Source organism: Triplophysa rosa, linkage group LG14 (genome assembly GCF_024868665.1).
Source record: "Triplophysa rosa linkage group LG14, Trosa_1v2, whole genome shotgun sequence".
NCBI classification, from domain to species: Eukaryota; Metazoa; Chordata; class Actinopteri; order Cypriniformes; family Nemacheilidae; genus Triplophysa; species Triplophysa rosa.
In genome coordinates, this window is record NC_079903.1 from 7,013,978 (window position 1) to 7,032,613 (window position 18,636).

Sequence of the window (18,636 nt, forward strand, 5' to 3'; positions counted from 1 at the left end):
AATTCTTTTCTCTGTTTTCTGTGTCAGTATCCCCTTGCCCAGCCTCTTTGATCCCCTCGGCCTTTATGTGGCCATAGAAACTTGTTTCCGGAATCAGTGCGTCAAAGCCCTCAGACGTGAATGACTAGCATGTACAAAAGCTCAGTGCGGGAAGACGGGAAAATATCAGCCGTTCGTCTGGTGATGTCACCGTGCCAAAATTAGGCTCCTGAAGAGAGAGAGGGGGCGGTCTGGAGACTTGTTGAGAAAGAAAATGAAAGAAATCCAGAACGCACCCCAGGGCCTTGATGTTTAGAGACCAAGCAAGTTTTAATGTTGTGTTCATCTGTGAGGAAAGAAATCCATTTCTTACATGCTTTTCTGAAATACTTACAGTAATTGTACTTAATACGTAATTAAGTGAAGTTGGTTATATATATTTATATTGTAGTTGACGTTTAAAATAACCTCAACTTTGAAAATGTGAAAGTGAAAAAATCCAAGAAAAACTTGTTTTTACACTGTTGCTGTTTCTCTATTGTGCTACAACAGTTTATTGTGGAGCCGTGGCAGCTTCTCCGGGACCCCCATTCAGGGCCGGGGCTTGAGCCGGGCTACAGATAATTAGATCATCGCTATCAGTTTCACTGTCCCTTTTCTCCATCACAATTTACATGATAATAACGCTTTCGACGGTCCCCCACTCTCAAAAGCGCTTAGACTTTCTTTTTCTTTTCCAACATCCAAATGATTCACAGTCTCACCTTAAAATGCACTTATGGGGCGGGAATAAGAAAAGAATTCCCTGGGAAAACTCTGAGAGTGGAAAAACAAAAAGGGCACGGCCGAAACTGTCCGTTGGCATGTGATTTCACGACATGCAAAGTGAAACATGCAAGAAACTTTGTTAGCGACGCCGTAAACACGTTTTATGTCTGGGAAAGTACAGTTTAGTGGAGTGAATCTGAATCGAATCCAGTTTGGCTGCGAGTCAGCATGTCTAAACTGACTTATAAAGTTCTTTAACTGCTTAGTGAGCGCTGGAAAACAAAAACTCTGTATAGGTAGATAAATACATTTGGGAATTAATTAATATAAAACTTTTTTACATGTTTACATTTGATTTAAACTTTAAAATTAAAAAATATAATTTGTTAGTTATTCTATCATTTATAGTTCATGTAATATATTATATTATATTATATTAAAAGCATAATATAATATAATCTAGATTTAAAAATGTATATTATATTATATTATATTATACTATACTATTATGTTATTATAATAAAAATGTAATAATTCTGTTCAATGCAGAAAAGATAATATTATACTAAAATCAATGCTATTGAATCAATAGTAATCTCTCTATATAGTCAAACACTCTGTTAATCCCTCTATCCTGAAGTGTTTTCTTTCATTGCTCAGAATCAGAGCTACATCCTTTAAGCGCTTTCACTAAATCAGGATCCGTTCGGACCCCTGCGAAACTCCCAGTGTTGGATCTCTCTTCGGCATTCACTGCCGGCCAAGAAACTTCCTGCAAATGCTAAAATGTTTACAGCGGCTATTTCGCTCATACCCAGGATTTCTTAAGGTCAAAATTTCTTCTGCCACACTGGGCTTGAACTGCACTTTATTCCCCTTTAATTTAACAGCTCCGGCAGCTTTTCTAGTTAAATCGACTGTTCATTATTGAGCCTCATTTTACGAAGGGGCTGTGAGGTGCAGTTTAATGAATCTCTGGCACAAAGATCCCTTTCACTGCCCGGGGGAAGAATAGAAGCTATTTAGACCATGTAGAGCTGTATGTCAAAGGCAGCCTATAATAGTTGTCAGACAGAGGCTAAAATTCCCACTGCTGCGAGAATGCACGAGAAATCAACTTGTAGCACCAACAGAACAACAAACTTAAAGGAAGTTACAGAACATCACCTGTCTGTGTATCTTCAGTTATGCTTATTCATATCCACCATTTTATTTTGCAAGATGTAAACAAAAAGCATTTCCCACAAGCACTTTATAATTGTATATGTAAGTTTTTTTTTAAACGTGTTGATTTAGTTCTAATGTCTCTATACAACTTTACACAAACAAATTATTTAGTGTTAAAAAAACTGAAACAGGAAGTGCTTCTGGACCAGTGTTGTTTACATCTTTTAAAATGGTCTCTAGAACTTCGTTCGTTTTGATGCAAAAAGCATTCAAAGAGATATATGAAACATTAAATAAAAGTATCAAATAAAAGTATATGATGAAAATCACACTGCATTAAATGTAATTATTTAATGTAATGTAATGACACTAAGATGATGTGTCTAGTATTATTTTTTATTTTTGACATCTAAATATTTTCTTTAAAATCATATGAAAAGTTAAAGCGAATCGTTTAAAAGATAAATTACTTTAAAAAGAAGCCAGCCCTAAACAACGTGTAAACATACGGTATTCAGTATGATGAGAAACTTTGAAAGGAATAAAAGTCCCTTATTTTTATTTTATATTTTATTTTTAAGCTGTATTTTAAACTTGTTTAAAGTAAACTTGTTTAAATTTGCAAAAAACAACAACAATTTATTTGTACAATTTACTTGCATGCTTTGTAACAAATACATTTCTTCAACCTAAAATAAAGTTAAGATCTCTTAAATATTTTTTTAACCCAGTCTAAACGCTTAGACTTTATTGTCATTGTACAGAGCGCATAGCCAATAAAATACAGTTCTTATCTAACAGTAAGTGTTAAAATAATAAGGCAAATTGTGCCATTTACATTGAGCGAAAGGGACAAAAACATACTAAATAGCTAAGCATTCACATACACAACAAGCCATGTCCAAGACAGTTAAACCCAAGTTTTTTGTGCTTTTGCTCTGTGGGAAGCCCCAGACAAATCCCTCTTAGTTGCAGGTGGTCAGGCGTGAGCAAAGAGTTAAGTCCCAGGGTCCCTCTGCCCCTCCCCTTTGATGTTCTGACATCATTAGCCCTGCCCCCTAAAATAATCCTCCCTTCCCCCAAACTCCAGTTTTCGGCAGAGCGGAGGGGAACTGTGAACGTGTCCTGAGCAGGACCGAGGGTAAGCACGTCCCCCTGGAAATGCAGATCAGTAATATGCTATAGAGGATTGTTGGAAGCATCTCGGGAGACGGCGTTTGAGAGAGATGGCCGTTCAAGCTGCCATCATGAACTCGCAGTTCTTAAACTTCTGCTTTCCCGGCTCGGTCATGGAGTATGAGGTGGAAAAGAGTCTGGAGGGCGGCTTTTTGGGTGAGGTGGACTGTGAAGGTGACTTTAGGGAAACCACTAGAGACCTTCTAAGCTTCATCGATTCGGCGTCCAGCAACATCAAACTTGCGCTGGACAAACCCGTCAAGTCCAAGAGAAAAGTCAACCATCGCAAGTACCTGCAGAAGCAGATAAAAAGGTGCACGGGCATCATCTCGCCAGGGGCCACCGCACCTGTTCAGGAGCCGTGCAAGAGACAAGGCTCGCCCCCAACCCCAACAAGCAGCCTGGCCGGCAAAACGCCTCCCAAGAGGGACGGGATGCAGGCCAACCTGCAAAGCAAGAGTCTGGCTGCCCTGTTCAACCCGGCAAAGGATGTACGGGGAGAAAGGGCCAAGAAGCCCCCGCTGCGACACCGAAACCTCCCTCCATCTTTCTTTACGGAGCCGGCCAACAGCTCCAGAGTTACATCCACGTCTGGCATGTCGCTCAAAGACCTGGAGCGAGGGACACCAGAAGCAGCCGAGTTTTTGGAGCTTCTTGGGCCCGACTACAGCAGCATGGTTTCGGAGCAAGATCTATTTCAATTGGCACCTGTCAGGATCCAACAGGATGCCACCGAGTCGCTTTCGTACGACTCGCAACATTTCTTAACCGGTGGGTTTTTATACGCAGAGCCTTGGGGAACTTGTAGCGGCGCCCCCAAAAAGTCCGGGGACATGCGGACTGCACCGGTGCAGCCGAACCTTTATAGTCACTCGGACCTTTCTGGCGCTTTGCCTGTGGAACAGAGCTCGCCATGTGCACTTACCTTTTCAAACTTCTTTACAGACTGCACTACACCTCCGGTCTCCTACGATCTGACCAACGGATATAACAGAGGAAGCTTTCCCTCTCTTTAAACGAGAGATTTCTTAGTTTTCTGACACTTTGAAATGAAAAAGCTGTTTTTAGTACGGTCTTAACAAAAGACAAACCTAAATGTTATGACCTTTTTATTACCATTTCTTCAACATATGCAAGTCTGATAATGAACCTTTTTACATTTTTGCTTGGTGTTGTAATGTATGCATTATAACAATGATTACTGCATCCTAAAAGTTATCAAAATCTTAGGGATGACCTTGCATCTCCGAATGTTTAACAGGAAAAGAAGACATTTTATATTAAAAAAATACATTTCTAATCGAATTAACAAAACTACACCTCAGGAGTTTGTGTTATTGCTCCCTTGTGTAAAGCAACGGCAGTCAAAATTGCTAAAATAGATGGGTAACATTACAACTCAACGTAGGCATTGTTTGATTGATAATCCTCCTGATTTAAATTAAAGTAAATTAAAATTAAACAAGGTAGGAAGTTTGTTACAGAGTTGATCTCAGGGGGTTCTGCTTCTTTGTTTAAATATAGTCAAAGATAAGCAACGGCCCCATGAAGTATTTGGACACTTAAGCCACACTTAAAATGTATTCCAAAATACCAGACAAATCCATAACATTTAAAAAAAAAAGCAATTTTTGATTTACGTAAATGATGGGCTCAAGTATTATTTTAGACTTTTTCTTCAAGTTCACCACTTGAAGGAGTAGCCACAGGTGCATTTAAACACATTAACCATGGACATGTTACATACATTTTGATAACCAGAAACCGTCTGTGTAAAATCACTACAGATGAAAAGAAATGAACAGTTTGTCACCTTAGAATGATACATTTCTGACATTTTTTGTCAAAATTGAATTATTCACATATTCATGTAACTTATTTACATTATACAACGTTTCTTTTTTTTACGTTGTGTACATTTTAGGACTTTTTTTCAAACAAAAAGGTTTTATCTATAAAGTGAAATGGAATGCAAAAACTTTGAAGCTCAATATCTCAAAACTGCTCAGAATGCAAATAGAGCCTTATAAGTCCAAGGCGACGATTTGTCTTGTTCTTATTCTTTTAATTCTAAACCTTTTGTTTTGTTTTGTTTGCTTTCTTTTAATAATTATGTCATGCAATACAATTACTTTCATACATTTTAAGTGTAAAAATACTTTGTGGGGCCACGCAATGAAACACTGCAATATTAGCAATCAAGACAATCTGTCTACATTGTTATTTTCATTACTATAAAACATTGCTTGTTAGGTTTGCACACCTAAAGGTTTTTGTAACTCTGTGGCCTAACATTGCTAGATCACATTAGGTAGCAGACGTTTCCAATTGCGATGGGAAGCAGAAAACAATTAAAATAAATGACGCTACTGAACTTGTTTATGTTTAGTTGTAGTGTATGCATTTTATATGGGAGGCATCAGTCAGGAGTGAATTTTCTGTTAGTAATTTATAAGCTGTATCTAGCTCTTACTCTTCACATGTGTTTAAGACATGATGTGTGTGGGATTGTAAGAAACAACTTCTTCATGTGTGTATTAATGAATGCAGTCATCTATGGAGTACAGAGGCACTCAGAGAAAGTTCTGTTCATTCATAAAGATACGAAATAAAGCTGGTCTTTATGTCTGTTATAGAGATGATCTCTTTGTATGGTTAATAGTTGTAGTCGGTCATGTCTGCTGTCTACATGTTGAGTGAATTGTTCAAAAAAGAAAGTGTAGCATATAAAAAGCATCACATGTAACGAATGATTAATTTATGTGTAAACATTTTTGTATTTCTACAGGCAAAACAAACTTTAAAACAACAAGGAATCAGATGGTCTTACACTTTTCAAGTTAGGTCTCCCTCTGCTGGCTAAACGTGTTCAGAATGAATTCTGCGCTTCGTTAGATATGAACTGCCATGACTTGCTTGTTTCAAACTAAATTACGTTGAACTTTGAAGTTGAAGAACATACTGTAGTTGATATTAATGACACAATGAGAATGTATTTGACAAGATGGTTTGCAATCTACTTAACAGATAATCAATCAAAATATAGAAATGATTAAAAAACGAATATAATACTACAATAATAAATCGATAATATATCAATAGATATGTATTTAAACTCTGACAGTATTAGCACTCAGTTTTTATTATTATTCAATTGTTTTAATAATCTAAACCTCAGAAAATCTCAAAAGGCTTTTTAACATCAACACACAGTTGGTGCATTTTATAATAATGATTATGAGATTAAAAACATTAATCAATCCACACTAATACTTTTAAACAAACAAATCCGAGTGCATTGTAGGGTCAGTATAGTCGGATGTAAAGCTGTATTTTCAGTGGTTTAACCAGCATCTGTTGGTCTCTGAAACGAAGAGACCTGTTGTGGCCTGTATCACAGATACCACATTTCCTTCATTGTGGCAACGTCTCTTGTGTTACTTTAAATGCTATGTACGATTGTCAGCAGTGAGCAACAGCCAGTGTACAGAGGTACGTATTTCCTATGAGACTAGGTTGGCAACAGCATGTGGTTATTGGTCACCAAATTGAATGTGCTTGAATATAAAAGAGTCCCGATCATTATACCTTCAGAAGTCATGCAAATCAAAAACAAATGTATCCAAAAAAGGTTCTTTATAGAAATGTATATATGTTCTCTGTGTGTTTAATGTGCATCATACATTTTGCTGTGTGTTTTTACAGAGGTTACAATAGTGGCCAAGATTGATGTCCAGAGGGTATACTTGTACAATATATTTTTTTGCTTCCTCGGGTTTGATTAAATTATCACAATATGAGCTATATGGTCCAAATTCCACATGTATTTATTTGATTATATTTATTATTATACAAAGTTATTCGGCAAAAGAGGCAATACAGCATATTAGGAAATCTAGGTTTTATTTAAATATACAAAAACCAAGAAAAAAAGTTCACTGGAACTAATGCATAAAGTAATTTTACAGTATTATCTTTTAAATGTTTTGACCCTCTTGTGTAGTAATATTTTGTAGTCATTCTCTTTAAATCCACGTGTGTTATTTTTTGCCAAGCCTTCTCAAATTCTTGCCAATGCTGAACTTCGGTTTTAACCCAAGTACAGCAACATAAATACAAAGTTGTTCCTACATAATACATATTTATACATATAAAAAGCAAAATGTCAATTCACTTTTTGGCCACTACTGTACATTTAGTATTAAACATTACACAATTTTTAATAAACTACTAAACGATTCAAATAATGAGTTTATATTAGAAAGCATTTAAGAATTACAGACACACACGATTACTGAGGCCTACAAATTTTGTTGAGCCAAAAACAGCAGTTTATGCTAATAAACATTGAAATAATGAATTATATCTGTGCATACAGAACCTCAGCACAGTCCAGTCATCTTGTCTCTTCATAAAATGATTAAACATATTTTTTCCCTGAAAGGTAATAATATGTATTAATAATAAACGAGAATGCTATTTACAATTTGAATTTTATTGCTACTACATAATAACATAAAAGAGATTCTGACCGGTATGTTTTTGTCAATCCTGACGGGATGTGTGTCATTGGTCCTTTAACAACCTGTAATTTTGAAAAGGTTTATACAAATACATATTATCAAACATTTGACATTTAATGCTGCCTAAAATGCAGTGGATATAAAACCATTTACCTGTTGTAAGGTGTGTTCCTCTTAAACACACACAGATATTTGACGCCAGTAACACACAGAATTACAATAAGCCATAGACCATAACTGCCGGTCTGCTCTGTATTTTCAGTGTGCTCATCTTCATCACCTAACAAAACACATCAAAGCATTTTTCATCTAATTTTAAGTGGAAAATTAGCCTTTAAAAAAGGAATGCAAAGCATAGGAAAAAGGTGGTCTTACCTTGAATGTCCAGTTTTGTGCAGTATGTTTGTGTTTACAGTCGATGCAGCAGTAGAGCATCAGATCAGTGCTGGTGATGTTATGATGATCCAACTGATCTCTTGATCATCTTTAATGGTACAGAAAGGCATAATGTTTCCTCCTGGAAGAACTTTCACTGATACTTCTTCAATGACATTTACTAACATAACAGTGAAACCTGGAGACAAAACAATGCACATGTGTAATAATGTGTGTTAGCAATAACTTATGGTATTAATTTCCATCAATAAACAACATAAAGAATTGTCTTAAAATAAACAATTTACTAAACAATTTGATAATGTTGACCATGGATCGTAGTAAAGTCTTACTGTTACACAGATTTGTATACAAAATGATTAAGACATTAAAGTTTTGGGGTCTTTTTCCCAGTCTGTAGTTATCTATGTTAACCTCCTTCTTTCAACATAGCAGCAAAATTATTCATTAAACAGTGTGAGATATGAATTTTTTTTATAATTTGTAAAACTGAATAATTGTGGCATTACACATACTCACACATTTACTGCTTCATTGTCTCATTTGTAAGTTGCTTAAGCGTCTTCTAAATGTGAAATGATCATTGTCATCTGTTGTATTTTACAGGTAATGCAACACATTAAAATCCTTTTACAACTCATGAAACAAATGACTGTTACAGATCTTCAGAAGTACACAAACATTTTACAATGGTAACACACAAAACAATGGGAGATCAGTTTTGCACGCTTAACATAGATATATTTTACTTTTAAACTCAAATGATGAGACTTTTTCTTGTTGATCACTTGTGGTTCTCAGCAGACAGTCACGTGGAGTATTTAGAGCCATGCTTTGTGTTTTACCATATTAACACCAACAAATAGGATGTGCACTTCAGGTCATTAGGAAAAGATGCCCTCACTAGCATTTCCATGTTATATATTTTTCAATTTGTATCAGGAAATATTGTTTGTTCCACCCAAATAATAGGCGGAAGATTGTTGTGCGTGTAACGTGGAATGATGTTGTTTGCGTGTCTTGTTGTTTCACATGTGCCTGTTATTTCCGCTGCTTTAACTGAGGCAGCATGTGTCATTCTCTCCATAGGGAGGTGGTAAAATAGTTTCAAAATAATGCAGCTTTTCAGAAACCAAACTTTATTTATTTAAGTATTACTGACAGCAGAGATTTCCGTGAGAATGCTAGTGTGTGTGTTTCGTGCAATGACGAAGCAATCACACAATCCTGCCCAAGAATAATACATAACTGTTTTTCTGTGTATTTTATTTTGACATGACATTGCGTCACCCCAGTTACCTCATGGTCCAATATTTGTGGTTTTATCATTTCTGTGCTACAAATTATAACACTAAGAATGTTACACAAAAATCATTTTCAAACGTAGGACATACATTTACATTCATGCATTTGGCAGACGCTTTCCAAAGTGATTTACATTGTGTTACACTATACATTTGAATCTGAGTGCAACCCCTGGGATCAAACCCATGACCTTGCCATTGCTAGCGCCATGCTCTAACCACTGAACTGCAGGAAAGCTATAGAATTGTTGGTTGATTAACTTATTAATAATTTAGATTAAACTTACATTTGCTGCATGTACTGTAATAGTCTATAGCTTCATTTTTATTGACTTACAGCATCTTATTCACTAATAAAATTCAACATTTTCAAGTTCCTTCGCTACAGGTATAAAATATGCACTACAGGTATAAAATATATTTAATCAATATGGCCCACTAAATGGCACCAATATTTTATCTTCCCAATGATGCCAGTTTATCATTCTCACCTCAGGTAATCTGTTAACATTCTTTAAATCTACAATCTACAAATTTTGACTTTATATTATACACTGTAAAAAGTGATTTGTTGTTTTTTGTTGTTTCAACTTAAAAAAATAAGTTACCTGGTTGCCTTCAAATTTTAAGTTAGTTCAACTTAAAAATATTAGTCAACACAACGAGTTTGCAACTGATTCATTAAGTGAACTAATATTTTTAAGTTGAACTAACTTAAAATTTGAAGGCAACCAGGTAACTTATTTTTTTTAAGTTGAAACAACAAGAAACAACAAATCATTTTTTACAGTGTACTGTCTTGCCATCTCTGTTTAAAACCAATTCAAAAGACGTAAAGAGCGCTGGTCCAGAAGAACTTCTTGTTTTAGTTTTTTACCACTACACAGACGTCTGAACAAAATACATCAAACAGATAATTTACAACCAAATGATACGTGTATTTTAAGATTAAATTATTTGTGTAAATAAAATAAAAAATGAAACGGAAGTGCTGCTGGACAAGTGTTGCTGAATAACTGCTTTTTGTTTGTTTTAACAAGGAAACAAACAAACAAACAAAGTTACGGATTGCAACTTTAAAGTTCAGCAATATTTTACAGGTTAGTTTCAGAATAAGCTGTTGTTTTTTCTCTTTACACAAGATGGCAGTATTGCTGTTTAAATTTTCTGACGAGCAAGGCGTCTTTTCAGTCAAAAATGGATAGACACCACAGTTTGTTTCATTTAACTTTTGTTCTGATCTTATTCAGTGAAACTAACATAAGGTCATTTATGTCTTTACATTTCCAACTGTTATGAAACAGGACTTTTTACCTGAGTACTTTAATTATTTCAAATATGAGATTGTTTTATTCATCATTTAAAATGAGATGTATTTTAATATCTGTTTCATAGCCTCAATCCCGCCTGTTGTCTCGCTCCATGTTTCATAAGATTTACATGAAACATGATGGTATCATGGGGTGTTGTTCTCTCATCAAATGCATCCAAGCATTTCTTGTCATTCACTAGAGTATCTTATTTCTTGAAAGATGATTATTTGAAAAATCTCTCTCACAAATGCTTGCACGGTTATCTGTGCGGTTATTCATAGCAGTCCTCAGCAGCTGTTTTTACTGCACTGCAGGACCCTGAATTTAAATTGATATCAAGTGGCGACCCAACACAGCATCAAAATTGTTTATCGTACCGTATTTAATGTAGCCTGGCTCATATGTTTTTAAATATTTTTTCTTGTGTAGTGAATTTTAAGCATTTGAAAGTATGTTATGCAACCTGCCCATGTACTATAGATATCTGGTTCACATCCCAATCTTCTGGAGAAAACAAATTCCAAAATATCAGTATTAATTTAACTAAGCTAACTATGGAAAATTTTATGGTTAGACATATTTTATTATGTGCATGCAGCATTGTTTTTCTATTCAGGCCATTTTTGCAACACTCCGGTTGAAAAATGTTAGTCGTAATCTATGTGTGCCTCCTATGGAGATGTTTGTCACCCGTCAACATGGTAAATACTTGACTGCTGCTATTCAGTTATTTCCCAAGAGAGAAAAGAAAAACATAGACAGAGTTTAACACAAAGAGCCATTGATGTTTAGGTTTTCACTGATCGGTGACAAAATTGTAAGCGACAGTCTTCTTCACACTTCACCTTCAGTTGACCCGCTCTGGGCGAATTAAAGTATCATATCTCACAACATACATTTAGGTTATTCCATTCTCTCTTGCACTAATTCATCAGGATGTATGGTGGGTCAGGCTTCAGGCCTGACTAACTAAGACCAGATTAAACAGTCAAAACCCTTTTAAAATCTGCCTGCTAGTTCGTAGACCAACTAAAACCAGCTAACCAGCTTGGCCTGGTTTTAGCTGTTATTTTTTCAGCAAGTTTTGTGGTTGCTAAGATGTTTTTAAGGGGTTGCTAGGGCGGTGAAAAAAATTGCTAAGAGGTTGCTAGATTTCTGTATGGTTGCAGGGATGTTCTTGGTGGTTGCTAGGGCGGTTGAAGAACATTGGTTAGCGTTGATAGGTTCCTGTGTGGTTGCAGAGATGTTCTGGGTGGTTGCTAGGGTGGTGGAAGAACATTGCTAAGCGTTGCTAAGTTTCTGTGTTGTTGCAGAGATGTGCTGGGGGGTTGCTAGGGCGGTGTAAGAACATTGCTAATCGTTGATAGGTTCCTGTGTGGTTGCAGAAACGTTCTGGGTGGTTGCTAGGGCGGTGGAAGAACATTGCTAATCGTTGATAGGTTCCTGTGTGGTTGCAGAGATGTTCTGGGGGGTTGCTAGGGCGGTGGAAGAACATTGCTAATCGTTGATAGGTTCCTGTGTGGTTGCAGAGATGTTCTGGGGGGTTGCTAGGGCGGTGGAAGAACATTGCTAATCGTTGATAGGTTCCTGTGTGGTTGCAGAGATGTTCTGGGGGGTTGCTAGGGCGGTGGAAGAACATTGCTAATCGTTGATAGGTTCCTGTGTGGTTGCAGAGATGTTCTGGGGGGTTGCTAGGGCGGTGGAAGAACATTGCTAATCGTTGATAGGTTCCTGTGTGGTTGCAGAGATGTTCTGGGGGGTTGCTAGGGCGGTGGAAGAACATTGCTAATCGTTGATAGGTTCCTGTGTGGTTGCAGAGATGTTCTGGGGGGTTGCTAGGGCGGTGGAAGAACATTGCTAATCGTTGATAGGTTCCTGTGTGGTTGCAGAGATGTTCTGGGGGGTTGCTAGGGCGGTGGAAGAACATTGCTAATCGTTGATAGGTTCCTGTGTGGTTGCAGAGATGTTCTGGGGGGTTGCTAGGGCGGTGGAAGAACATTGCTAATCGTTGATAGGTTCCTGTGTGGTTGCAGAGGTGTTCTGGGGGGTTGCTAGGGCGGTGGAAGAACATTGCTAATCGTTGATAGGTTCCTGTGTGGTTGCAGAGATGTTCTGGGGGGTTGCTAGGGCGGTGGAAGAACATTGCTAATCGTTGATAGGTTCCTGTTTGGTTGCAGAGATGTTCTGGGGGGTTGCTAGGGCGGTGGAAGAACATTGCTAATCGTTGATAGGTTCCTGTGTGGTTGCAGAGGTGTTCTGGGGGGTTGCTAGGGCGGTGGAAGAACATTGCTAATCGTTGATAGGTTCCTGTGTGGTTGCAGAGATGTTCTGGGGGGTTGCTAGGGCGGTGGAAGAACATTGCTAATCGTTGATAGGTTCCTGTGTGGTTGCAGAGGTGTTCTGGGGGGTTGCTAGGGCGGTGGAAGAACATTGCTAATCGTTGATAGGTTCCTGTGTGGTTGCAGAGATGTTCTGAGGGGTTGCTAGGGCGGTGGAAGAACATTGTTAAGCGTTGATAGGTTCCTGTGTGGTTGCAGAGATGTTCTGAGGGGTTGCTAGGGCGGTGGAAGAACATTGTTAAGCGGTGCTAGGTTTCTGTGTGGTTGCAGAGATGTTCTCGGTGGTTGCTATAGGGCAGTGGAAGAACATTGCTAATCAGTGTTGGCTTGCTCACCTGGAGACTGCATTTATTTATGCATTTATTTATTAGATATTATTTATTAGAATGATTTTTTTCTTATTTGCTCCTGTAAAGCTGCTTTGGAACAATGCACATTGTGAAAAGCGCTATATAAATAAATTGAATTAATCGTTGATAGGTTCCTGTGTGGTTGCAGAGATGTTCTGGGTGGTTGCTATAGGGCAGTGTAAGAACATTGTTAAGCATTGCTAGGTTTCTGTGTGGTTGCAGGGATGTTCCGGGTGGTTGCTAGGGCGGTGGAAGAACATTGCTAAGCATTGCTAGTTTTTTGTGTGGTTGCAGGGATGTTCTGGGTGATTGCTAAGGTGCATTGGTCATTGCAAAAGAGATACTCCATGATATTCTGGTCTTTTCCTTTTGAATACTTTTTGTTTGTTTCATCACCCATACATAAATTGTAAATCTAAGGTAATAAAACACCCAAACAAACATATTCTTCAGCACACCACACAATTTGAGAGGCAACCATTCTTGCAGTAACTCAAACGGTACGGGATGAGTTATAGACTCGTGTATATAATACCAATGGGGTTTGATAAATATGCAACCCCCGATATAAGCATCAATGAGGCTTGTGTGGTGCGCGTGAACATAGACATTTTGTGGGGCCTGCATTTCTTCATGTTGCAACAATCCCATTCAGTGTTGCTGTCATGAGCTTTTCCACAATCAAAGGGAAATGTTGCCAAACAGCAGGAATAGCAAATCCCCCTTTAAACCGACTGACAGAAGCCTCCAGGCTAAATCAAACTAATACATCTTCCTCTAAATACTTCTTCCTGTTTAGCTGCCAGATGTCTTTTCGAATTCTAAAGAGGAAAGTAGGAGTAAATTGAAGAAGAAACTTTTATACGTTTCTATGCATAAAACTCTGAATTCACACCATTTGGATTCATTTATGCAATGTTTTAGATTATAAAAAACATGCTCATGTGTTTTGATCAGGTTGCAAAGAAACTATAAATAATATTCTTGTGGTCGTGTGGTTCTATTTCGAGTGATCCGAGCCGAGGTATCTTACAGTGATTATTCAAGGGTAAATAAACAATCTTTTTAGTCTACAGTCTAATTTTAAAAGTAGTGAAAGTAATTGTAACAAGCTGCCTAGTTGCTGTTAACGGCTGGCGGTAGATTCAGATGACACCTTTAATGAACACAGAGATCCTACACGCTGTGCCCTGACGCTGGAAGGTCGTGGTCTAAAATAAATGTCAAGGATATCATTATTTGAGAGCAGAAGTAATGAGAAACGCATTTCTCCAATGTGTTTATAAATTAGAGAGTTCGTGGTTTGTGTGCTTTGGATCATTATATGTATCATGGTGTATTTCCCATACTCTAGTGTGAGAGGAAAAATGTTGTGAATAAGTTATCTTTGATTGACAGTTTACATCGAAATTAAAAAGAATATTGATGGTTCTTTGTGCATTAGCAATATGCCAGACATAAAAATTAAAAGTGGTTCTCAACTTGTCAATCACTTAATACACTGGGTTGACTAACAATATATTCATAATAGGTTCATTTTTATAACCGTTGGTGCAAATATTCCATAGACATGTAGACATAGATGCCACATTCGACCACTCCTGACATGTTGAAGCTTCCACCACCTTGGAATGGTCAACAATTCCGGCGCTTTTGCTGATTCACATAACCAAATCAGTTCTTATTAACTGTCATCACTTACATTTCGTGGCGCCCAACACAATTTGCCCAAATTGTTTATCATACAAAAGTTGTCCGTGTCAGAACATTGATATAATTAACCTAAAAATGAAAATGATTTTATCATTCATTCACCCTGTGTTATTCCAAACCTGTATTACTTTCTTTCTTCTGCAGAACACAAAAGGAGATATTTCGAAGAATGTTGATAACCAACCAACACTGACCATCATTGACATCCATTGTATGGACACAAAACCACTGAAACATTTCTCAAAATATCTTCTTTTGTGTTCCGCAGAAGAAAGAGTCGCACATACAGGTTTTCAACCACACGAGCCACTATCCCTTAAATGCTCTGACATTAATATCTTTTGTTCGATGAACAATTTTTAGTACTGTGTTGGATGCCACCCAATGTCACCGGATCCTAACGTTGGGTTGAAAAGCACTGATGTAGGTTATGTGACTCAGCCCATGATGTAAACGGTCCACCTTCTCCACCTCACAGCAGGTTACAAGTTGAAAGCAAGATCCAATCTAAAATTGCAAACGATGTCCCGATCTCCTCTGGAAAAAGAGTGCTTTAATAACCCTGAAGAGTCCTTAGAGAGGAATAAGATCTTATAAAAGTGCAGAAAATCCCATTCGCTATCATGGACCTCGCCTTCGTAATTACCAGAGCTGCCCCCTTCTCAAAGGTGAAGGACTTTTCTCTTTCCGAGCTCTCCAGGATGTGGGCCAGTTCACTTTCAGCTCCGTTACAAATGCAAAACACTTTTCGTCAATCTGTATGGAACATTAATGACATCTTGGATTAAATCTAGTTTATTAAACTGTAGCCACAATGTATGATTGGTTTAGGTGTTTTTTTTAAATATACTATATAGAATATACACATACATACTGTATAGTAGAAATAGGGAAAGAAGAAATATATAGCAACTTTTCCAGATTAGTGAATTGGTTGGTGAATTGGCCCACCGCCTGGTGTTTAGAGGCTTGGGTTCCCTCCTTTAATGTCATTTTATTAGATTAATTAATTTATTACTTTGTTTAAATCGTGAGTATGAGCAATAGTGATTTCACATACTACATTACATGAGTACATGGCTTTTTTCATATTACAGATCTCTTTGAACAACTTGCATAGTCTGCCACATTGTAAGCCTTATATAGTATAATCAGAAGGATCGTTAGACTTCAAATGTTCATAAGCATACAGTAGTTCCTGAATCTCAAATCTCCTCAAAACACCAATTTGCTTTATTTCTCACATCACTGCGCTCAGTTTGACTGATGTTCAAAAGAATAATAACCATTGGATGGTTTTCTCCTGTTTGTGGCGGTATTTCTGCATTTCCTGTCGGGAGCGTTGAACCCCTTCGTGTTTGTGGATTGGGGGCAACCTTCACTTTTAATGAATTGTTTACCTAGGGTGCCTTGTTGCTCGCCGCTTTTGATGTTTCTTGAAAGCTGACAGAGAAAGCTGAAAGCTGCTTGTTTTGTTTCATTTCTGATCTCTTGCAATCGGCAACATGAAACAGGACGGTGCGAATATTGCAACTGAGATGAAATATGTGGGAGGAATAGGGGATCTTTGATGGCTTTTCAACTAAATATTTCAAACCCTTGGTGATGTTGCCAGCCTCCCCTCACTAAATGTTTGGATCACCTGTTAGGCGATGACACCTGCGTTGTGACTCGAGCCAGAGTTGTGCGTCACAGAAGTTGAGAATTCCAGTTTCATTTCCTGAATTTGAGTGGAATTTAAATTGGGGTAGCAAACAGGATGAAGAATTGAAATGAAATGGAAGGTTCAATTCATGAATAATAAACAAAGCTTCTTTAGATCTTATTCGGGACCAAACTATATTGTTTTGCTGCTTCTGGATCAGTATAAGCTGTAGAGTTTTATAAGGTCGGTAATAGCGCCACCTCCTGTATAATAGGGAAAACATGATTTGCCGGAAATTTCTGTCTGTCGTTATTTCAAAATGACAGAAAAGTCGGTGTTAAAGGGCTTGCACATTTAATATGTGAAACTGCTTAGAATCACAATTGTCGTCTTTTTGAGTGGACTCTAATAAAAGTATCTTTATAGTTATTGATCTTTAAAAAAGCCTTTAAAAGTTGTTTATATAGATAACTTTAGTGCGATTAATACCTACGTATCAAGAAATAAATGCATAATTTGTTCAAATGTAATTACATTTTGCTGGAACAGCTAGAGTTAAACTAATCAAAATTCTCTTTTGTGTGACTAAGTTTTCTTTTCCTATAGTAAATGACACTTTTTGTCATTCCAGTGGGTGGGGTTAGTTAATGTCATATTTTAACTGAAAGAAAAATTGAAAGAAAATTCTTGCTATCTGAGCTTCGACCAACCTTGCCCACGAAGTAATTTCTAGTTTCTGTCATAACTTTAAAAGACACAAGCCTTCAAAGACACAGACATCTTACAATATAAAAAAAGTGTAGGATTCTTGTTTCTCATCTCAGCGCTGGCAAGCATCACACGGCTGTCATCCTCCTCCTCCGATATTTAGCCTCTGTTCATTTAAAGGAAAGGAAAGGATCTGTCAGACAGCAATGGTTTGGCTTCGCCTCATTCCAGTAACGCCACATTCCAAAACGTGCAAAGCGCTCCGTTTGAGTCTTTACATAATTCTCTGCCACTTCATCTGTGCAATAGTCTGAAATAGATTCATTTCCCCGGGTGCAACCTCTGGATGCCAGTCTGTCTGCTCAAGGTAATCCTTCCAAGGCAATGATAATGAAGAGTGTAATCCTTCCTCATTAACGCCAACATTGCTATGCCTTTATTCTAATGAAATACGGGGAGATACATTTGAAAATGGAGACGTCGCCACAGGTTTCAACCCTGACATCGCAAATTATTAGCCACCTCAGGTGGGTGCAACAGTTGGAAATGGATTTCTGGGATGAAAATAATTGGAAAATTGACTCAAATGAAAATTCTCCTCTTATGAGAAAATATACAGGCGCAGCCATTTGTTTCCTTCATAAACAGTATAGGACAGACAGGGCAAGTTGTTTTTTACATTTCAGTTTTTCAGTAGGTTTATTTTCCGTGGCAAATAAAGAAAATTTATGAGATTTAATGACAACATGCCCCAATATTGGCAAGTAACAACTTTTGATTTTAAGAATGTTTTAGTAAATGAAAGAGATGCACCGATATATCGGCCAATAATAGGTATCGGTAAAAGCAATTTTTCGCACTTAATGGCTATAGGCCGATAACAGCGGATGATCAGGGCCGATAGATTTTGTCAATCAAATGAGGACAGGAAAATGCAATGAATTTCTGCTCTGTATATAGAAAATGTTAAGAGGCATCACCAGTTTGATGTTCAATATTAATAGTCATTATACGAACTAAAAATATTCAGAAACCCAAGAAATATTCATTTAATCTTCAGAATTGGTATGGGTTTTGGCAGATATCACTGATTAATCGGTTATCGGTGGAGAAATTTAGTTTCAGTGCATCTCCAAATGATACAATTATCATGAATGGATGAATAGGATGAATTAATGCTGTAGAAGTTTTGTTCATTGTTAGTTCTAATGCAATAACTAATGTTAACAAATGCAACCTTATAACTTAAAGCATT

At 37.3% G+C, this 18,636-nt stretch overlaps 1 protein-coding gene across 1 annotated transcript; it reads left to right on the top strand.

Annotated features, from left to right (window-relative positions):
- Window positions 1-2,579: 2,579 nt before the first annotated feature.
- On the top strand, window positions 2,580-5,779 carry LOC130564698 (protein FAM181B). The gene has a single exon (XM_057351027.1). It carries the CDS (start codon window positions 3,141-3,143, stop codon window positions 4,104-4,106), a length of 966 nt encoding a protein of 321 aa, XP_057207010.1. The 5' UTR covers window positions 2,580-3,140; the 3' UTR covers window positions 4,107-5,779.
- The last annotated feature ends 12,857 nt before the right edge of the window (window positions 5,780-18,636 follow it).